Genomic DNA, 23180 nt, shown 5'->3' with positions numbered 1-23180 from the left:
GGACCAACTTTAGATATATCCTGCCCCTGCCTCCTCAGAGGAGCAAGCAAATCAAAATGAGAAGAAACTCAGAGGAAAAAAATTTTAAAGTAATTTATTGGAGGCAAAAGGAAGTGACTATTCCTAGAAAGTGATGGTGAATTTTATTAGACCAAGTAAAGATTTAGGCAAGAGGGGGGGAATTCAAAATCAGCCCTCAAGTTTTTTTCCTTAGTTATTTGGAACTCTCATTCTCTGATATAGCCACTTCTTCATGTAAAATTTATATTTTATCTCCATCAATTTTTGCAAATAATATTAAACTTCACCCAACACATAACTAGTAAGCTCTTTGCAACTCCGTTCAGTGATATTATTATTTCAAAATTATTTTAATGTCTATAACAAATTCAGATCCAAACTTTAAACCCATTCTCTAACCCTATATAAATCACTAGTTAAAAAAAAAAAAAAAAACTCTTTGTCAAATCTCTTGTCAAAATCAGTTTCCCTAAAGTGTCATTTATATGTAGTAAGTCACCAATTTAAAGCACACAATTAAGAGTTCTGACAACTGTATAAGGTAATGATATAAAATACAATCATGATCCAGAGCATTTCATAATCCCCAAAAGTTCCTCAAGACCCTTTGCAGTCAGCCCCGCTCCTCCACCCTCCTGTACAACCACTGATGTACTTTACTTTGCAATAGTTTTGCCTTTTGCAGAATGCCTATAAATGACATCACATTGAAAATATAGTCTTTCGTGTGTGATATAACACTTTTGAGCTCCATACACGCTGTTATTTGTATCAGTAGTTCATTCCCTTTTGTAGTAGTCACCCATTATGTGGGCATACAGTTTGTTTATCCATTCCCCAGGAAAGGACATTTGGATTCTATCCAGGTTGGGGCTACTATGGGTAAACATTAAAATACAAGTGTAATGTGGACATATGTTTTCATTTTTCTTGGATAAACAGCTAAAAGTGGGACTGCGGGATCATGTAGTAAGTATACATTTAATTTATAAGAAACCGCCAAACTATTTTCCAAAGTGGCTGTACCACCTTGCATTTCCACCAGCAGTGTATGAGAGCTCTAGTTACTGTATCTACCTATGCTTGGTATTATCAGTCTTTTAAATTTTACACATTCTAATATGTGTGAAGTGGTATCTCACTGTAGTTTTAATGTCCCAAGGACCAACAATACTGAGCATCTTTTCCTGGACCTGCTGGCTATTTATAAAACTTCTCTGGTATCCAAATCTTCTGTCATTTTTAAAAACTGAGCTGTCTTCTTACTATTGAGTTGTAAGAGTTCTTTTAAGTTATGAACACAAGCCCTTTTTAGATGCACATTCAGCAGATATTTTCTGTGACTTGCTTTTTCATTTTATTAACAGTGTTGTTTAAAAAGTTCCTAACTTTCCTAACTTGATGAAATCTAACTTATAAATTTTTTCTTCCTTCTATAGTTTGTCCTTTCTCATATCTTATTTCTTTAAAAATCTTTGCCTAACTCAAGGTCACAAAGATTTTTGTCTAGAAATTTTATCTAAAAGCTTCATCTAAGAAAATCTCGTCAAAGTTTTTAACAAGATTTTTCTTTAAAACGCCTGCATTCCATTTATCTCATAATTAGTCACACAATTTTATTATCCCTTTGTTTCTTTTAAAATCAACTTCCCACATTACCAAGCGCTATTGAAGTTATAGTCTATTTCAGAATTGGAAAGATTTTTATCTTTTAACAGATGTTCCCTTTCTTCAATCTAATAAATGGCACTTCTAAATGTAGGCAAGATTTTAGTCCCTCGGTTCTCTTCAAATTGACATAAAACTTCTGGACCCCTGACATTGGTTCTTAAAAGTAACTTTACATTTCTTAATTCAACTTGGATTCCATTACATCAGTCTCTTTAAAATAAGCCAGAGCTCTTCAGACTCCAAATTAAATGAACAGGGTATACGAATTTCTATTCTATGCCCCTTGGAATAAAATATAGTTCATAGGAGGAAAAAGTTATACAAAGCTAATGTGACTAAAACAGGGAGAAATGAAATGATAAGTTATCATTGTTCATTTCCTAACTTCACAGGACGTCTGGAGAGAAACAAAATAGAAAACTGGCTCATCTAGGCCCCTGTCACAGTCTTTAAATCAAGAAAATAGCAGCTCTGATTTACAACTCCCTCTTACCCTGATGTTTTTTTCTATTTACCAAGCTGACTCTACTGTACCCGATCCACAGATTTAGAACAGGCCCCTGTGTTCCCATACCATGGCAGCTTTTATGCTTAGGTGACCCTGGGCCACCGAATCTTGGTTGTAACAGGAAAAAATTTAAACTAATTCTCTGAATCTGACAAGCCGTCTCCCTCAATAAGTCTAGGAAGTTTTTATTTCATTAACTGTGCATGAAATGGCAGGCAAACAGCCAGATCTACGGCCCAGTGGGGTGAAACTGCAACTACCACACATATACTCAAAAGCTAACACAGTTTCTACCTCTACCACCATCTATTGGGCTTCCCAGGTGGCGCAGTGGTAAAGAATCCACCTGTCAATGCAGGAGACCGATAGACGTGGGTTTGATCCCTGGGTCGGGAAGACCCCCTTGAGAAGGAAATGGCAACCCGCTCCAGTATTCTTGCCTGGGAAATCCCACAGACACAGGAGCCTGGCGGGTTACAGTCCGTGGGGTCACAAAGAGTCAGACACAACTGAGCAACTTAGCACATGCATGCACGTGCACACACACATACATACACACACACACTACTACTATTACTTTCAATTCTGCTCTTATTTTTTAAGGAAAATAAATTGTTTATATAATCAGAAGAAAGAGCAACCTTAAATGAGTATTTTATACTTCTCTGATTAAGATTCTGGGAAGAAAAACTCAGCTAGCCACAGAAATGGCCACTTAAGAGGCCTCAATTTGAAGGAGAAACTCAACACATGTGGCATTCAAAACAAAACTTCTGTTGACCTAATAAATAATCAATGTTACCAACTGACGACTTATTAATTTCTTCAAATGTGTATTGAGAACCTATTACATGCCAAGCAACATGCTGGATGCTTGTTGTTGTTCAACTGCCAAGTCGTGTCTGACTCTTTGCGACCCCATGGACTACAGCAAGCCAGGCCTCCTAGATTCCTAAATAAGTAAGATAGTCCCTGACCCCTTAGAAACACACAATTCAGTAAAGAGGAAGACAAGAAATAATTGGGGATAGTTCCATGTAGTAAAATCTATAAGGTAAACACACGGTTTTAGTAGAAGCCAAGAAGGGACCCACAATCAGGATCAGCTCTTAAGCTTCTCAGGAAACGTCACACCACCCTCCTGGGAGCAAAGCCAGCTCTTCCACTGGCTTAACAGTGCTTTGAGCATCAAAGGCTACAAAAACCACCTATGTGGTACTGTTTATTCTCAAGGTCAATGACTTTCCTCAGCACTGGTCAGAGAGGATTACTGGACCACATACATGGCAAAGAAAAAGCTCACTGAAAACCCCAATCTATTTATCAAAATCATACATGATCTAAATGCAGTGTGGTATCCTGGAACTGAAAAAGGATATTGGTGGAAAATTTTGTGAAATCCAAATAAAGTCTGTAGTTCAATTCATATCAATGTTAATTTCTTAGATGTGACAAAATGTACCACGATTATGTAAGACATTAACATTAGGGAGAGGTTTGGGTAAAAGGTACAACAGAAACTCCTTGTACTATTCTGCTTCTTTTCTATAAACATAAAATGATTCCAAAACAAAATCTGGTATTAAAAAAAGTACATATGGTTCCCCACTTTCCATTCACACTCCCCCTTAGGATTCTGATCATGCCTCCCAACTCATTGCTCCAATTCAGGTAATGTTTGCTTAGAACGTTTTCCAAAACCTTATCTGTTAAAATGGTTTTCTACAAACCATTTATGTAGCCCAACCGGGTTTCCTTCTTCACCAGGATATGAAAAACCAGATCACACTTGGAAGGTTTTAATTGTTTTCCTAACAGTTTTACCACATACACCAAGGGGTATCCTTGGAGCTAATCCTTCAAGCTAGGCTTCAGCAGTATATGAACCAAGAACTTCCAGATGTACAGCTGGGTTTAGAAAAGGCAGAGGAACTGGAGATCAAATTAACAATAAATTCTCTGGATCACAGAGAAAGCAATAGAATTTCAGAAAAACATCTACTTCTGCTTCACTGGCTACACTAAAGCCTTTGACTGTGTGGATCACAACAAGCTGTGGAAAATTCTTAAAGAGATGGGAATACCAGACCACCTTACCTGCCTCCTGAGAAATCTGTATGCAGGTCAAGAAGCAATAGTTAGAACTTACATGGAACGACTGACTGGTTCAAAATTGGGACAGGAGTAAGAGAAGGCTGCATGTTGTCACCCTGTTTATTTAACTTAGACGCAGAGTACATCATGTGAAATGCTGTGCTGGATGAATCACAGGCTGGAATCAAGATTGCCGGGAGAAATATCAACAACCTCAGATATGCAGATGACACCACTCTAATGGCATATAGTGAAGAAGAACTAAAGAGCCTTTGATGAGGGTGAAAGAGAAGAGTGAAAAAGCTGGCTTGAAGCTCAACATTCAAAAAACTAAGATTGTGGCATCTGGTCCCATCACTTCATGGCATATAGAAGAAGAAAAAGTAGAAGCAGTGACAGATTTTCCTTTCTCGGGCTCCAAAATCACTGAGGATGGTGACTGCAGCCATGAAATTAAAGACACTTGCTTCTTGGAAGCAAAGTTATGACAAACCGAGACAGCATATTAAAAAGCAAAGAGACATCACTGTGATGACAAAGGTCCTTAGAGTCAAAGCTATGGTTTTTCCAGTAGTCACGTACAGATGTGAGTTGGACCATGAAGAAAGCTAAGTGCCAAAGAATTGATGCTTTCAAATTATGGTGCTGGAGAAGACTCTTAAGAGTCCCTTGGACAGCAAGGACAGTAAACAAGTCAATCTTAAAAGAAATCAACCCTGAATATTCATTCAAAAGACTGATGCTGAAGTTGAAGCTCCAATATCTTGGCCACCTGATGAAAAGAGCCAACTCACTGGAAAAGACTGATGCTCTGAAAGACTGAAGGCAAAAGAAGAGGGCGGCAGAGGATGAGATGGTTAGACAGCAGTGCTAACTCAATGGCCATGAGTTTGAGCAAACTCCAGGAGATACTGAAGGACAGAGAAGCCTGGTGTGCTGCAGTCCATGGGGTCGCAGAGTCAGACATGACTTAGCGACTCAACAACAACAACAATCCTGGGAGTTAAACTTCCCTAAGTGGACAAGCCAGGGGTTTTAAATAACCTGGGCTGGATCTCTGGATAAAAACAAAGGGAGGGACACAATAGAAAATGCTGTGTATTATTAAGTTACCTTTACCTAATCTCTGACCAAAAAGAATAATGAATAGAAAACACAATGAAAGCATGAGGAAGGACTTTTCCAGAAGCCGAGAGCAAACTTAAACCTCTCATTTCATTGACCAAAATTGAATCGCATTTCCTCTCCTAAATTAGAGACTGGTAAAGATGGATGGAATTATTCTTAGCCAACCAGGCCCATTCTTTGGCATGAAGATGTGGTTGGCTTCCCCTGAAGCACATGGCTGCAAGGGAGGAGAGAGAATACATGGAAGAAAAATCTGTTGGGAGGAAATGGATGCTAGGGTTAGGGAGGTGGAGAAATCAACAAAAAGAATCCTCTGCACTTTATAACCACAGTAGGCTAGCAATTGAGGAATTTTAAGTGTAAAAGCAACTTTTAAAATGTGATTACTAAAAAAAAAAATAAATAAATAAAATGTGATTACTTTTGCTAGCACGTGTATTTTCTCTTGCTTTGTCAAAGTTCTTGGGGTGGACAAGGGAGCTTATACAAGTGCAAAAAAAAAAACAAAAACAGAGAAGTATGGCTAGTAGATATCTAAGAGTAGTGGGCTTAGCGTCTGGTGGGTAGGATATGTGGCACCAAATTCATGTTCCTTGTATGGTTCAGGTGGAATCAGATGGCCTTGAAGACATACAGAAGCATAAAGACAAGTCATCTAGTTAAGCCAATCCCAATTTTTCAAGGTAGAAATATATTTTAAATGCTTTTTAAAGTGTTTTATTTCATTCTTTGTTTTTAAGGCTAGTCCAAAAAGAACTACCATTTATTAAAGGATAAAAATAGATGAATATGCCTTAGGAAGAGAAAGTAGAAATCACACAGGAACACTGTATAAGATCTTAAGAGTACCTAAGTGAGAAGGAATCTCAAAACCATTAGTTGAGTGAATATACTAGACCATTTAATCTTTTAATAAAATTTACTGTGTCAGTATTTTAAAAAATACAGTGAACAGATGTTGACAATTAGCATCTCAACACCAAAATGCAAACTGCAGTGAAATGAATGCTTCAGCTAAAAGCTCTGAAAAACATGGTACAAATTCCTCAACTTCTCAAGGTAACAAAAATACACATTAAAATCATACGATACTGTTCCAATTCAGGCTAAATGGCAAGCCATATACCTATCATAACTGTTTGGTTTCTAATAACTAGATGAATACTTATCTCCTTCTGTTAAAGCACATTTTGTAGTACAGGCTTCAAGAGTCCCATCAGGAAAATGTCATGGAGACACAACACCGTATCAAGTCTCAGGCATGCTCACATATACACACACATTACAATAAGGCTAAACAACCTCAGAACTTTGGAAACTACTATGCAAAAGAACATTAGTGAAGCGCAAACAAAGAAACAAAAGAAAGACAACTGAAATTTACATCTAAACTATTTAATGACTGAAGTCATTTAAAAGATAAATTGATGTACTAGAATCCATTATGGTCATAAAATTCAATCTGTTATATGTTATAGCACTAAATAAATATTACATAACAGTACTCTGACCTGGTCTATTTCCAGAAAGATGAACAGGTAGAATAAATTCTCCACAATATTTCAATTTGCTACCCCCAATACAAAATTTTTAAAAATTTTTTAATAAAAAGTTTTATAGTTTAAAAAAATAAAATATTTGAATTTGCATACCTTGGTTCAACCACCTACCATAATTTATCTGTTCACAACTCTTTCTCTAATACAGGCCTGAGTTCTTGAAGAATAACCAGCACATTGCCTGGAGCAGAATGGGCCTCCAATAAATGCTCCTGAATGAATGAACATGCAGCAGTAACATACTTCTCAGGTATCCTGACAAACCAGTTCAATATCGACATCTTACAAACAGGGACTGCTGTACATATACTATACTACCACATTTAGATGCAGTCAAGCTAACTGAGAAATAACTAACAGCAACTAATGTTTGTTGGGGAAAAAACTCCTATTACATGAGACATAAAAGTTAGTGTAAAGGGACTTTGCTGGTGATCCAGTGGCTAAGAATCCACCTTGCAACACATGGGACACAGGTTCAATCCTTGGGTCAGAGAACTAAGATCCCACATGCTTTGGAGCAACTAAGCCCTCACAGCTCAACCAGAAAGTCTGTTCACAGCAACAAAAGATCTCACACGACATGACAAAGACCCTGAGTGCCACAACTAAAATCTGATGCAGTCAAATAAGTAAGTAAAGAAATAGATACATCTTCTTTAAAAAGTGTAAAAACTGTAACTTGAAACAGAAGAAAATATATGTGATTTTTTTTTTCTTAATGGCCACAAAGTGAATATACATCGAACTTTCTAACACCGACATACAAGATTCATCATCCAAAATTTTAAAAAGCAATTTGTTAACAACTTACATTAGTAAGTCAGGCCAATTAGTGAATGGAATGAAGTCCAAGCCCAATTATGTGTTCAAACTGTGGGTCGAATGCCTTGAGCAATTCTTTCTCTTCAAGACTGCAGAAAAGAACCAAACAACCCTCTTGACTGCTGAGAAGGACTAAAATCACTAATTTTTCTCACAAGTATGTAATCAAAATCAATTACTTTCTGCTCCCACCCAACACAAAGCAACACCATCTGTCCCTCCCATCACTACCAAAATATGCTATAGGACATCCTGGTACTTTAATCTTAGAACATAAGAATCTTGGATTGGAACAAAATTACAAAGCAAAAAAAATAATAATAATAATATTTTCCTAAGTATGTTCTCATCCTCCATAGTGTTCCCACACTAATTTAGCTCCCTACCAAGCTTTAACAATCAAGGAAATCAGAAAAGTCTCAGAATAGATATTACACACTACTTGTTTTTTTAAATTTGTTATTGTTCATGGAATTCAAAATTCAGGATACACATTACCAAGAGAGTGTTTTTCTGTCGATGCCTGAATTTAAATGCAAATTACTATTTAATTATATGCAATTTTCTCTCTAAACCTATATATAATACTAATCAGTCTCCAAATGTTCAAAATAAACACACCGATCATGTTTACTTAAAAAGCTTATTGCTTAATCACCATGAGGTTCTAATGCATCAGAAAAGTTGTGGCTATCATGTCACCATGACAGCTTGGCAGAAAGGCTGTTTCCAAAAGATTAGGAATTTCTAGTAAACCACAAATGGGGTAAAGCAGGAGGCATACACAGTATCTGTAGATGCTTCCATAACAAAATTATTTCAATGTCAAAAATTCAGAGCCTACAAAGTCAAATATGTGCCCTACAAAGCTATCTACATGCATGCATGCCTAAAAGGGAAAGTAGGAAGAAAACTGTGTACTCAAATCAACTCAAGAAATCACCCTGCAAATGAGCTTTTCAAGAACTGAAAATGTAATAAAGTTCTTGAAGTTATAACACACTCAAGTTCCCAAACTGAGCAACTATATTAAAATACCATTGGCATACTTTGACAGAAGACACACAATGATAACAGAAAATACTTTAATAGGGTTTACTCAATGTGAACACACTTCTAGGGACTTCCTGCTTTAACTCACTTAGTCCTGATTACTAACAGCCATTCTTGTAAGACAGATACTATTTATTTTACAAATAAACTGAAGCACAGATAAAATCACCCAATAACATACAAGTAATTAGAGGGCAGAACAGGGATTTTTAAAACCCCATCAGTCAGACTCCAAAGTCCATGTTAATACACTATTTTTCATGATAAGGCTTATGCCGCTATGGTCAGCTTTTTTTTCTTTAACCTCATAACCTCTTTGGATTTCAAACATCAGGACAGCTTTACGCAGTAAGTACGGACTGTGGAATTAGACACAAACAAACCCCTGAACAAAGTCTAGGCCTCAGCTTCCCATATGTAAAATGGGGGTAACTGAACTCACTGTGAAGGTCAAAGAAGGTAATATAGTTAAAATACCTAATACAATATATAGGATCAGGGTTCTTAACGTCAAGCGCAGAGACCTAGAGGGTTCACAGATAGGCTTTAAGGTCACCAGTCTCATAATTGTATGACAAATGTTGCAACGTGTACCCACTTATTAAAGAACTGTCCCTGGATCTTCGAAAGGTTAAGAACCGCCAGAGTACCTAAAAAGGTACTCAAAAAAATGGAAGTTATCTTACCCTTCTTGTTCTGAAAAACTCTCATCTTTTCCATGAAAGATAACACACCAAGCCTTCAGAATACAATGCTAATTATTTCCCAACATTTTCCTGGCTTGGTAACTAGTAACACAGGCAAGCGTCTGTCTCGATTTTTCTAGAGACAGTCTAAAGAAAGCCCTCAAAGCCCTAAAATGCTGCTCCATCCCTCATCCCTCCATCCCTCATCCCTCATGGCTTCACCAAGACGAATACACGGTATTCACTCGGGGGAAATCACGAGAATAGTCCACTTGGCTACTCCAAGCACAATGCCGGCTGGGAGAACCAAGGAGGAACGAGAGCCTCCGCGGAGCACGATAAAGACCTGATGCCGCCGCTGAAGGATGAGGAGAACGTGTTTCCCCCAAACCTACTGGGCAACCCAGAATGTCGTCCCCTCTACCCTTGTCCTCCCTTCTCTCTAGAACTCTATAATGCAGGCAGCTCCTCTGGGCTCTGCCTCGTGCTGGAGTGATGTAAGAGGGAAACATTACCCAAACTGGGGGTGCAGCACGGCGAAGTCTCAGCTCTGCTACCTTGGGAGGTGGCGGCAGCACCAGCAGAAAATACGGCCCTAGACCCTCCCACTCAAAAGAACCCAGTACAGATTCCCCAGCCAGCAGCTGGGAACCCGCTTCTGGGCTTTTCCGTTTCCCAAAACGGCTTCCGCTTCCGGGCTAGCCTTTGCCGGAAGCGGCGTACGGATGACGCAAACGAGCCGCGCCGCCGGTGATTCCGGAAGTAACAAGAGCGCGGCTTGAACATGGTGAGACCCCAGGGAGTCCGAGAACGGGCATTGTCAGACCACGTCTGGGAGGAGATTGAGGGAGTGGCCCTTGGCCAAACTTCCACGAAAGTCTCCTTGCTTATTTTCATTCCGATCTCACTTTTTAAACTGCGGGTGTAGTGCTTGTTATGTTTTAGCGAGTTGGGAGGATGGGTTGAGGCAGTTCAGTTCAGTCGCTCAGTCGTGTCTGACTCTTTGTGACCCCATGGACTGCAGCACGCAAGGCCTCCCTGTCCATCACCAACTCCCGGAGTTTACCCAAACTTAGCTCCATCGAGTCGGTGATACCATCCAACCATCTCATCCTCTGTCATCCCCTTCTCCTCCTGCCTTCAATCTTTCCCAGCATCAGGGTCTTTTCAAATGAGTTAGTTCTTCGCATGAGGTGGCCAAAATATTGGAGTTTCACCTTCAGCATCAGCCCTTCCAATGAATATTCAGGACTCATTTCCTCTAGGATGGACTGCTTGGGTCTCGTCGCCGTCTAAGGGACTCTCAAGAGTCTTCTCCAACTCCACAGTTCAAAAGCATCAATTCTTCGGCGCTCAGCTTTCTTTATAGAGTCCAACTCTCACGTCCATAGGTGACTACTGGAAAAACCAGAGCTTTGACTAGACGAGCCTTTGTTGGCAAAGTAATGTCTCTGCTTTTTAATATGCTGTCTAGGTTGGTCATAACTTTTCTTCCAAGGAGCAAGCGTCTTTTAATTTCATGGCTGTAGTCACCATCTGCAGTGAGTTTGGAGCCCAAGAAAATAAAGTCTGGTTGAGGCAGATAGGAGGAAGTGGGTATTTGAAGGAAGAAGGGTGTGGACAAAAGAAAAGGAACTCAGGAATATGCGGTGTATTTCCAACTCTTTTAACTCTAAAATTTTTGTTTCAAGGGGAAGCAAAAGAAAACACGGAAGTATGCGACCATGAAGCGAATGCTTAGTCTCAGAGATCAGAGGCTGTGAGTGTCTGGAATCACCTGGGTTCATAGACTGCCCAGAGCTATAGAAATCACGAGGGGATAAGTAGTAAAAGTTTCTGTTGTTATTTTTGTTGTTTGGTTTACTTTTCGTGTTATTATGTCTCGGACTATTATAGAGTAATAAAGTACAACAGTCGCTTAGCTGCTGAGCAGGTACACTGGTGAATGGGTTGGGAATTCAGCATCTCTTAAGTGTTCAATTTGTATCACCATTTCTATGTACTGTATATGCCATGTCACTTTTAAACCTCCTGACTGTTCTGTGAGGTAGGTAGGATTTTCTTTAGGTTTTTGTCATTACACTGCTACATTCCCCCCGGGGGGGGGGGGGGGGGGCGGGGGGAAAGGTTTGTTATAATTTTTGAAAGACAGTGAGGTCAGAGATTATCGTTGTCTTGTGTACCAGCACCTGATAACTCAAGTATTTTTGAAACAAAAAATGGGAAAACATCTACGTGTCTCCATTTGATAAATCTTACAAGATTTATGACTGTGGAGGAAGAGAGCAGAATGATATTACCTAGTATAAGGAGGAACCAAACAACTTGCCAGCTTGGTTAAGAATGGATGGAGTTATTAAATAAAGACTGGGCTTCATTGTGTTTAAGAGTCTCAGTACAAAGGAGTAGTCATTAGAGTCTTCATTGTTGTTAAATTGTATTCTTGACCTTTAGTACGTATTATGTAATTTTAAGGAAATTTGAACCACTAATAATATTTTGTTTCTAGTTAATGTTAAATTCTGTATATATATTGTCACATTTTAGCGTTTTACAAGAGACATGTAGGGGAACCCTTTTCCTCCTGCTGTTGAAGCATCTGAGTCTTCAGCGGATAAATGTCAGCCTGTTTACCCACTGCTTGGAAGTGGATTTTTATCCTTGATATGAGAGCTTCTGACAAAGAAAGAAATAATATAACCAACATTTATTTATCCACTAACAATTTATATGGATTATTAGCTAATGATTTTAAAACTTAATTAGGTTTTACTGATTAACTGTGTTAATTCCAAGCTACTTCCTGCACAGTTATTTGTGCACAAGAAGCCTATGCTGATAATATGATGATCTCACAAAATAGGATTTCCTTTGTAGACAAAAAAGAAGAAACTTTTAATAATAATCACTGCTTTGGACTTTTTTCTCCCCTACATTGAATTTTCTTTTTTTTTTTTTCCTAGTAAAGAAAAGGATAGATTAAAACCAAAAAAGAAAGAAAAGAAAGATCCCAGTGCACTCAAGGAAAGAGAAGTGTGAGTAATCAAAAAATTTCAAGTTTTCCTTTAAAACTCGAAGAAAGATTCTAAAACTATAGACCTCCGAGCAATTCAGGCATCCCCTGAACCGACTTTCTCAGTCATTTAAGTCTGGCACAGCTACGCAAATGAAGTGATATTGATGAGTATAAACCAGTTCTAACAGTTCAAAGGTTTTTGGACTTCATGGAGCAGTAAAAGTTTCCCTAAAATCCTGGGGATTAAATCTAATATCATTTTTTTTCTCTTTGCCAAGAATCTTTCAAAAGAAAATTGAAAGATTGTTAATTAATATACCTGCATTTCATAAAAGAGACAGCATATCACCAAAAAGTAGTAAGAGCATAGTTTCAGGATAAAGGTTATTCCTTTTACGTAAGTACATTTAACTTTATGAAACCTCATCACATTTTTCTTATTTTTCTCTTTTTGCCATAGATTGGTGATGGATATATCATCACAGGATTTACTTCCAATGAACAGGGGGGAAAGGAGCAAACTATTCCAAGCAGAGACTTCTTTTTTGTTTATTTATACCAGAATATCAGTGTAGACATTACTTGGTGTTTTTTTCGTTTTTCTTCCAGCCCCCAACACCCTTCCTGCTTATTCTTCCAATATAACACGCAGCTGGGCCCACCTTACCACATCCTGGTCGATACCAACTTTATCAACTTTTCCATTAAAGCCAAACTGGACTTAGTGCAGTCAATGATGGACTGTCTGTATGCCAAGTGTGAGTATCAGACATTTCCATTTCTGTGACATTTGTAAATAATAATCATACTTACCCAAATACATGAAAAAAGGGAAATGGGGTTCTACTTAACTGAATTGCTGGCCATTTAATTTGCTCACCATAGCAGGGACCCTTTTCAATGAATTGAAATATAATGCAAATTTGACTGGGAATAATTAAACTTTCACAATTGAGAAAACACTTTGTATGCTTTGACCATCGTTATAGACATCAACTTAGAAAATAGGTGGGGAATTTTCTGTTTTAGGATTTTGGATTTTAAAATTCTGGATAAATAAAGATTTATTTAATTTCTCACTATATATATTATTTATATTAAGTAGGAAACATTCTCCTATCCACTTCAGTGTGGATAAGCTAAATAAGACATTTTGCAGCCATTTACAATCACAGAACTAGAAATGATTATGGTCAACTATTCCTAAGTTTATTCAGTCTGGTGTTTATTTGTACCACAAAGGATGTGAGGTAGTTTATTTACACCTAGATATGTAGTTTACCATTAATAGATTTCCCTTGTGTGTTTGGGTGTCCCCTCCTTCAAATGGTCTTCTTTTCCTACCATGAGGAGGAAAAAGATAGTTTAGGACAAGTACAGGGAAATAACTTCCTAATAGTGAAATCGGTTTTATTTTGTGGTGGGTTTATATTCACACATTTTCAAGTCATCTAGTTAAAGGTACAAATGAAAATTAAACTTACACTTTGCCATAAAGAATAAACTGTTGGAATCAAAGGAAAAACTTCATACCTCCTATAATATATATAAAAGACACTACATAGTGAACATTTACAGAGTGATAGTAATGTTAATGCTGTTTATTGATTTATTAAAATTAGCAGGATGGGATAAGGGATGTGTGATGGGTAATTCTTTAAATGCCTAAAATTAATATAAAAATTAACTGCATAAGTTTATTATATCAATTATGAATGTAACCACCAAGTGAGAAAAACAGCCAATGAAATTAAAATAGTCATCTCTAAGGATCAGAATTTGTTCAGTCACTCAGTCATGTCTAACTCTTTGCAACCCTACACACTGCCACACACTAGGCTTTCCTGTCCTTCACTATTTCCCAGAGTTTGCTCAAACTCATGTCCATTGGGTCAATGGACTCATGTCCATTGAGTCAGTGGTGCCATCCAACCATCTCATCCTCTGTCTCCCCCTTCTCCTACCCTCAGCCTTTCCCAGCATCAGGTTCTTTTCCAATGAGTTGGCTCTTCCACCATGTGACCAAAGTATTGGAGCTTCAGTTTCAGCATCAGTTCTTCCAATGATATTCAGGGTTGATTCCTTTAGGATTGACTGGTTTGATCTCCTTGCTGTCCAGGTGACTCTCAAGAATCTTCTCCAGCACCACAACTTGAAAGCATCAATTCTTCAGTGCTCAGCCTTCTTTATAGTCCAACTCTCAGAATTGGTGGGGTGGAAAAAGATCAAGGGATCATTATTTTTTCATATAGGCCTTTTTGTATTTTTTTAAAGCTATGTACATGTAATATTTTAAAAAAAAATTTCTTAAGTCTCTTAGAAATAATAAAGGGTAGTCTGAAGTTGGAGCATGACCATGCCTAAAAGTGGACTAGGGTGACCCGATTAAGGGAAGAAACAAATCTTGGTAGACTTCTTCTATTCTAAGGGTGTTTTTTATAGTTGTCTTAGGTGCTTCTCCAGGAATGCTGTGACCTATTTATGAACAAAACGGATTGAGGGTTCAAGCGTGGCCCCTTGGCGTTGCATTGCTTCCCTGGCTCTCTAGCTCTACTACTAGCTCTTCCCCTGAATGGTTCAGGGGAAGTCCATGGTGGTCTAGTGCTTAGGACTCGGCACTTTCACTGCCAAGGATGCAGATTCAGTCCCTGGTTGAGGAACTAAAATCCTATAAGCCGCATGGCATGGCCAAAAAAAAAGATGATTGTTTGGGATAGCGTTGGTCTTATAGTTAGGTCTTTCTCCAGTTGTGGATACCATAGAGTACAGCTATAATGCATACAGCTAAATGCTCTCCCAGTGCCTTTTCTGAGAGAAAAAACTTACTAAGGAAAATGCCACTTTTCTGTGTAACATAGTATCTCAGAGCAAAGGCTGAAGAAACATTCAAGTGCATTACAAGTTCAGTTAGCTAGGAGATTCCTTAACTGTTTTAAGCTCTGCTTATTTCATTTTTCTTCACTTGCCTTTATTCTTAAAAGAAGGCCTTTATCTTCCTTTTGGCTTGGGGATGCCCCTTTGACCTTTTCATAGCTCCTGGTCCCTTCCATTTCTGTTTGACACTCCAAGAGAGGAGGATGGTTAGCTACCTATGGGCTTTCTTTTCTACTAAGAGTCCTCTTTGTAGTGGTCTTCCTGATCCATTTCCCTGCACCAGATGCAAGCTCTTGCTTCAGTGCTGCATGGCTTTGAAATTGACCCTTTTAAAGCATGTATTGCCCTCTAATTCCATGCCTACCTGCTCCTCCTATCTACTTTCCTCCATTTTACAACTGCTTTTTCTTCTAGGCATTGTATTTTAGTTTAGGATGTCTTAACTTTGTCTGTTCTCAAGAGTGTTCGTGTATTTGTGAAAAAATTAATAATCTATCATAAAGAAAATGAAAGTTCCCTATTATGCCTTTCCTCAGAAAGGGGCAGTTTTTAAAAATTCATATACAGTTTCTGTGGGGTATTTTTGATCATAATAAATAACCTCATTCTGTGAGGTTATTTTTGTTCATGAATAAGAATAGATCATGCATTATTTACTTTTTTATCTTCATGCTATTTAACAACTTCAAGATTCAATCCACATACCATGTAAGTCACTCATTTAAAGTATATAATTCAGGGAATTTCCTGGTGGTCCAGTGGTAAAACTCTCAACAGGATAAAATTCAGAGAGTAAAATCATTTCCTTCGCAAGTTTGTTGCTAATTTTTTTTTCCTGGCAGGTATCCCTTGTATAACTGACTGCGTAATGGCTGAAATTGAGAAATTGGGGCAGAAGTATAGAGTGGCTTTAAGGTAGGAAGGAGCTGATCTAGATTTGTTTTAGATTGGTGCACTGAAGATTCTTTTGACCCTCCTTCTTCTGTTTGCTTTCCAAAGATTTCTTGTCTGGTTAGTTTAAATAAAAATCATACAAAACTAGTTAACTATTTATGACTTAGAAAGCAAATATTTGAAGGTTAGAGTTTTCAAGCCGAAGCTTTTTGAACTAAAGTTCCTTAGTCATACAGGTCTCCTGGGCCTCCTTTAACGTTCCTCTAGATTTTCACTTAGAAAGTGTCTTTCTGTTAGTTTGTTATCTGGTTATCTTCTTTAGAATCTCACACTTAAACAATTTTCAGTTTACTTACAAGAAGTTTTGAGTTCACTCTAGAAAGTGCCTTTCAGTTTAATGGTTCCCAAAGTGTGGGAACCCTCCTCCACCCCCGGAGTCCCAGAGACCTTTGCAGGGAGTTTGCAAAACTATTTTCATAATACTACCAAGGTGTTGCCTTTGTCACTGTGCTGACATTTGCACTGAATGCAAAAAAATGGCAGTACCTTAGTACAAATCAAGACATTGGGCCCAAGTAATGCTAGTAGTTTTTTTTTATTCTTCGCCGGCAGTTTTTTTTAATACCAGAGTCACTTAAGAATATCCTTAATAGAGCTGTAAAATTCATTAATAGTGTTAAATCTCAACCCTGGAATACACATCAGTATTCCTTGTGGTGAAATGAGAAGTACACACAGCATTTCTGCTGGTGGGTGCTCCCTTAACGTTTCCACGGCAGTCATTTCATAATATGTGTAAATCAAGTCATCGTGCTGTGGGCCTTAAACTCACGCAGTGCTGTATGTTACTTCCATCTCAGTAAAACTGGAAGGAGAAGGAAAACGGAGCAAAGGATGAACACTGTCTCAACAAGAAGCATTTGTGTGCTGGAGCTGTGAGCTGAACAGGCTGCTTTTTCATGAAATACCATTTTCATGTGAAGAACAACTGACAGACACTGATGTTGAGTTTGGGAAAATCATAAGCTAATCACATTCCCAATGCTAAGGACCTTTGTATTGAGACCAGTGAAAACAGTGATGAATGTGATTTTTTAATGTTATATATGTGTCTGTCATCTGCTTTGTTTGTTACATGTCCTCCCACATTAGTACATACAGCTCTACCTCTTTTTTAAAATAGGATAGAAATACCAAAATGTATTTAACTTTTACCTTGCTGATGGATATTCAGATTATCTCCAGTTTTCCACTGCTATAAACCATACTGTAGTGACCATCCTTGCGCCTGTATTCTTGTGTATTTGCGTAAGACAGTGTCCTAAAAGCAAAATGGTTAGGTTTAATTTGATTTAGTTTTGAATTCTGGCTTTTCCCAGCTGTATAGCTTCGAACAAATTAATCAAGCTCTCTGAATCTACTTATTTATCTGTAAAACAGAAATAGATTTCTGTAACAAGTATGTGATGTAAGGCTCGGCAGCTCTCAGTCAGTAAGCTTTAATTCCCTTCTCTATAAATTGTCTTCCCAGTTATATAGAAGATAAGCTTCAGGGGGAGAGGGGTGTCTTGAAATCTCCACAGAGATCACATTACTCTTATTTCACTGGTTGAAAGTTGTAAAGTTACTTAGTTGCTTGAATGTTTTTATTAATCCACTTTTATAACCATATAGGATTGCCAAGGATCCAAGATTTGAACGATTACCATGTACACACAAAGGAACCTATGCAGATGACTGCTTAGTACAAAGAGTAACTCAGGTATCATCATTTTTTAATATTTACTGTGTGCTATTAAAAAAAGATAAGCTATTATTCCTAAATGTTCATGTATCTAGGAATATAAATGATAAAAAAATCATATAGAATCCCTTCATGGGAAGTGTCGGTGTCCTCATTCACTTGAGAGAGTGGATTGGAAGTGCATACTGTAACCATAATGGAGAAAGATCATGGGTTTGGGGAGGAGACATGGTTTCAGATCTTGGCATTTGCATTTATTGGCGGTTAATTTGGAGCATTAATTGATTCTTTATCCCACAAATCTCCTCTATAATATGCTTTAAGTGGGTGAGTGTAGACATACTAATATATCAGGTTCCATCTCCCTGTGAATCTAAAATAAGGTTCCACGGACTTGCCTGATGGTCCAGACTATGCACTTCCAATGCAGGAGGCACAGGTTTGATCCCTGATTGAGAAACTAAGATCCCACATGCCACACAGTGCAGCCAAAAAATAAATAATTGAGTAAAGTTTCATTTACTCCCCATGTAGGAATTTTGAGTCTGAGTCTGCCAGGGTGCTATTTCACACATACCCTAGAATAAGGAGAATAAGTAGGTTTTTGATTCATCTGTTCTTCCTTGTCAAACACTGCCAGAACTTCTGTTGCTGATTGCCCTTATAAAGCCTGTCTATGCTGAAAATAATCATCTTTATGTAGTGACCACACTGCCATCCCTTGAGCCACTTCATCCCTTGGGTGGGGCCGGCATTTCCCTTAATTCCCCATAGCATGGCTGACCCCAGTCTACAACTCTTTATAAGACTCAGCAAGAGATTTGGGTAGGAGAAAAGTAAAGTATCAATATAATACAAATTAGTTCCAGACGGGTTGCTAAATGTTAGTGCTTTCAGAGCTGTTTGACCCTGACTTGTCCTGAAGATCTTCCTATTCTGGCTTCAGAGCCCAGGAGGTAGCCTCCCTCCACCACGAGGAGGCCTCCAGAGTAGGACCAGCTCCGGAGATCCTTCTAAAGGCAAAAGCTGTGCCTTCAGATCTAAGGCTGTAACTCTGCCTTTGCATAGTCTTTCTAAGACTATAGTCTTTCGGTTTTCCGAAAACCAAATTGTCTGCCCTAGACATGAAAATCCCTTCCACTTATGAGACAAAAAACAATTTGCATCTTTTAACTAGTTTTTCTATCTTCTCCCCATCAAGATTCGTAGAGCTATAATCAGCCCAGGTAACTTGTTACGTTTTATGTGATAAATATGAGCTCCTCAATCTAGAACTACTCACCAATTTCTTTTAGCCTTTCTTTTCTTGTTTACTGTAAAAATGAGTAATTCTTCAGACTAACCAGTGATTGTATCCAGTATCATTTAGTGAGCTCTGTGTGAACACTGAATCCTGTCTTTTCCAGCACAAGTGTTACATTGTGGCCACAGTTGACCGAGACCTTAAACGAAGAATCCGGAAGATCCCTGGAGTTCCCATCATGTACATTTCTAACCATAGGTGAGAAGTTTCTCTTAGAGAAGTGATTAACTGTACATAGTTGATGTCAAGATATAGAAGGATTTGGGGAAAAAAAATTGATGTATCAAATGTTTACATGGTTCTATTTGAATAAATGAGACAAAGTAGGAATGACAAGAACACAGGCAAAAGATAAAGCTAGGATTTAAGGAATGAGGCAGACATTCACATTGTTACAGTAAGATCACTAGAAGGAATAGGGAAATGTGTGGCTTAAATATTGATACAAAGCAGTAACTTAAGCTTATCTTTTTGGCTAGAAATACCTTTTTTTTTTTTTTTTTTTTTTGAAAACCTAGTGCAGGTGATTAGCACCTTATCTGGGAAACTGGAAGTTCATTTAAAAAAAAAAAGCTGCTTTTTATCCTTCTTTGATGTTCCGGTGTCAGTCCTCAGACTATTATTGGCCAACTTTTTATCCTGGGACAAACACAACAAAATTGGAAGAATATGGGTGAGGGGCTTGGGCACACCTGGACTCCATACCTGGCTCTCCAGCTTGTTAACTTTCTCACTTTGAAGAATAAAGAAAATATAGTCAGTATTTTGCTGTAAATCATTCATTATGATAGGCCTTTAAAATGTTCTCACTGACAAAAAGGATTCACAGCAGGAGGTGACAGCGATATAATCAATAAAGGATGGGCTTTTAAGGTGGGATCTGGTTTCTAACCAATGTTAATTTTTTGTCCTGATCAGGTACAACATTGAGCGGATGCCAGATGATTATGGAGCCCCTCGGTTCTAATGAAAAGAGAAAATTTCTCCATCTTCCTTTGACCCATTTTCTCTTTTGCCAGTTCACTAAACATGCTATAGCATGAATTACTATTGCACTCACCCACTTGCTGTATAGTGAGCTGAGTATAGTTAAATATACTCACTTTTCAGTGTTGTCTTTAAAATTAAATTTTGTGTCATTTTAAAATTTCCTGCATCTTTTTATAAATCAGAAAATTGCTCATATAATATGATGGTCATTTTATATTGATTTACTCAAATGTTTATTAAGTTTATGGTAGGCATTTAATAAGATGTGGTCTTACCCTCAGAATATTCATATTATGGTAGAAAAGAGACATGTAGTGAAATACAGTGAAATAGTGATGCTAGGATAAAAGTATGACGGAGTAGACATACAGGTGGAAAGAATGATTTCTTTTTCCTTGGTTGGGATGGGGAGAGAAGAAGGACTAAAGGCAGTTATGTTTGAGTTAATCTTGAAAGAGAGCTAGTACATAGAAGGGAGGAGTCTATGCTCACATCTGAGACTCCAGAGGTAGGAGGTGGGAGGGAGGGGGCTTTATATGACAGGATGAAGGGTTTGGACTTAATCCTGAGGTCAACAGGGAGTCATTCAATTTTTAATTAGGATGGATAACATGATCAGATTAGATGTTTTACATGACCACAAGACAGTATAAGAACAAACAAATAGATCATTGAAACAGACTAGAAAGTCCATAAATAGACCTATGTATTTATGGTAATTTAGTATGTTATAAAGCTGGTATTAAAATAAAAAATGTAAAAAAAATTAAAAAATAAAATAAAAAATGTAAAAATGTATGGGAAAAGAAAATTGCATTAGAAGACCAAATATTGTGGAGTCATCCCACTAGGGTTAGGATCCTGATTTTAGCAGTTAATATTTGTATAAATTGGGCAAATTACATAAGCATTTGATGCTTTCGTTGCTTCCCTTTAAAATGTTTTATTTAGGGACTTGCTTGGCAGTCCAGTAGTTAAGACATCGTACTTTCACTGCAGGGGGCCTGGGTTCAATCTCTGGTTGGGAACTAAGATCTCGTATGCCAGGGGTAGCCAAAAAATAGAAAAAAACAAAAATGTTTTATTTAATCGTCAAAACAACCCCAATAAGATAGGATTGAATTGAACAGTACCTGATAGAAGTAAGTCTTGTTCAGTAAATGACAGTGATTATTGTATCCACTCTCCATTTGAAAAAAAGTTGACTATCCATCTGAAAAAAAAATTATATTTTTACTTCATATCCTTCAAGTGGATCAAAGTCTAAATATTTTTTAAGCCATGGAAGTATTCAGTTCAGTTCAGTCACTCAGTCGTGTCCTGCTCTTTGCAACCCCATGGACTGCAGCACTCCAAGCTTCCATGTCCATCACCAACTCCCAGAGCTTGCTCAAACTCATGTCCATCAAGTCGGTGATGCCATCCAACAGGGAAGTATTAGGAAAAGAAAAAGGAAAATGTATGTAAGCCCTGAGGAGAATTCTAAAAGAGGGCTTCCTGGTGGCACTAGTGGTAAAGAACCTGCCTGCCAATGCAGAAGACATAAGAGACGCAGGTTCGATCCCTGGGTTTGGAAGATCTCCTGGAGGAGGGCATGGTAATCCACTCCATTATTCTTGCCTGGATAATCCTATGGACAGAGGAGCCTGGCAGGCTATGGTCCATAGGGTTGCAGAGTCGGACATGACAAGTCATGTCATTGAAGTGACTTAGCAGCAAAATTCTTGAAGATGAAGAATGTAAAAGCCATAAAAGAAAAGATTGATAAGTGCGGATACATTAAAATTAGATTTTTATGCAAAAAAGAAATTCCCCCAAAATTAAGACAAATGACTGACCAAAAAATTTTCCAATATATATAATAAGGGTATAAGGACATGGGTAGTCATGTAGTGCTGACAAGAATGCAAATAAATAAAACCATTTTTGGACAGCAGTAGTTTAGTATCCATTGGGCTTCCCTGATAGGTCAGTTGGTAAAGAATCCACCTGCAATGCAGGAGACCCTGGTTTGATTTCTGGGTTGGGAAGATCTGCTGGAGAAGGGATAGGCTACCCACTCCAGTGTTCTTGGGCTTCCCTTGTGGCTCAGCTGGTGAAGAATCCACCTGCAATGCGGGAGACCTGGATTCGATCCCTGGGTTGGGAAGATCCCTTGGAGAAGAGAAAGGTTACCCACTCCAGTATTCTGGCCTAGAGAATTACGTGGACTGTATAGTCCATGGAGTCACAAAGAGTCCAACATGACTGAACGACTTTCACTTCACTAGGATCCATTAAAATAAAAATTACAGATGCCATGTGAGCCTAGTTCTATTGTTTAGTTATTTATAGGTATCAGGTGATTTCATTTAAAATGTATGATCAGTGTGAGATAAATGCATGATAAATGTGTAAACTTCACATATGTGTACAAGGAAGTATATAGAAAGAGGCTTACTATATCACTGTAACAGAAAAAATTGAAAAGAATGTAAATATCCATCTGAAAGTTTTAACTTACATCTATACCATGGAATGTCATGAGCACTTAAAAACAATGAGGTAGAATTAAAAGTAAGAGGACTTGAATAGACAGTTTTCTGGAGAAGACATACAGATGACCAAAAAGCACATGAAAAGATATTCAAGTCACTTATCGTTAGGGAAATGCAAATCAAAATCACAGTTACCACCTCATACCTATTAAGATGGCTGCGGGTAAGCATAACTAAATAACAAGAGTTGACAAGGATATGGAGAAACTGGAACTATTGTGTACTGTTGATGGAAATGTAAAATGGTACAGAAGCTATGAAAAATAATACATTTCCT

At 38.0% G+C, this 23180-nt stretch overlaps 2 protein-coding genes across 11 annotated transcripts in view; one reads left to right on the top strand and one right to left on the bottom strand.

The window, feature by feature from the left end:
- Positions 1–10236, bottom strand: part of AREL1 (apoptosis resistant E3 ubiquitin protein ligase 1) — a 51431-nt gene extending 41195 nt beyond the window's left edge. For 8 of the 10 annotated variants that reach the window (XM_061156624.1, XM_061156628.1, XM_061156632.1 and 5 more), the window contains exon 1: positions 10061–10236. The gene's annotated coding sequence lies outside the window, so the exon portion shown is untranslated. Of the gene's footprint in view, positions 1–7092; positions 7194–7795; positions 7896–10060 lie in introns of all 10 variants that reach the window. The other 2 variants (XM_061156626.1, XM_061156625.1) reach the window with 2 other exon arrangements.
- A 12-nt stretch (positions 10237–10248) lies between these two features.
- Positions 10249–20523, top strand: FCF1 (FCF1 rRNA-processing protein). The gene is made up of 8 exons (XM_061156623.1): positions 10249–10332; positions 11237–11304; positions 12509–12580; positions 13171–13319; positions 16278–16350; positions 18004–18091; positions 19480–19574; positions 20295–20523. Exons 1-8 carry the CDS (start codon positions 10330–10332, stop codon positions 20341–20343), a joined length of 597 nt encoding a protein of 198 aa, XP_061012606.1. The 5' UTR covers positions 10249–10329; the 3' UTR covers positions 20344–20523.
- Positions 20524–23180: the final 2657 nt, after the last annotated feature.

This window comes from Dama dama, chromosome 12 (genome assembly GCF_033118175.1).
Source record: "Dama dama isolate Ldn47 chromosome 12, ASM3311817v1, whole genome shotgun sequence".
NCBI classification, from domain to species: domain Eukaryota; kingdom Metazoa; phylum Chordata; class Mammalia; order Artiodactyla; family Cervidae; genus Dama; species Dama dama.
This window is presented reverse-complemented; position numbering and strand designations above follow the sequence as displayed.

Excerpts from the sequence above, each read along its gene's own strand:
- FCF1 (XM_061156623.1), top strand. Across the intron at positions 11,305-12,508 it reads AGTCTCAGAGATCAGAGGCT|TAAAGAAAAGGATAGATTAA; the intron begins GTGAGTGTCTGG and ends TTTTTTTCCTAG. Across the intron at positions 13,320-16,277 it reads GGACTGTCTGTATGCCAAGT|GTATCCCTTGTATAACTGAC; the intron begins GTGAGTATCAGA and ends TTTTCCTGGCAG.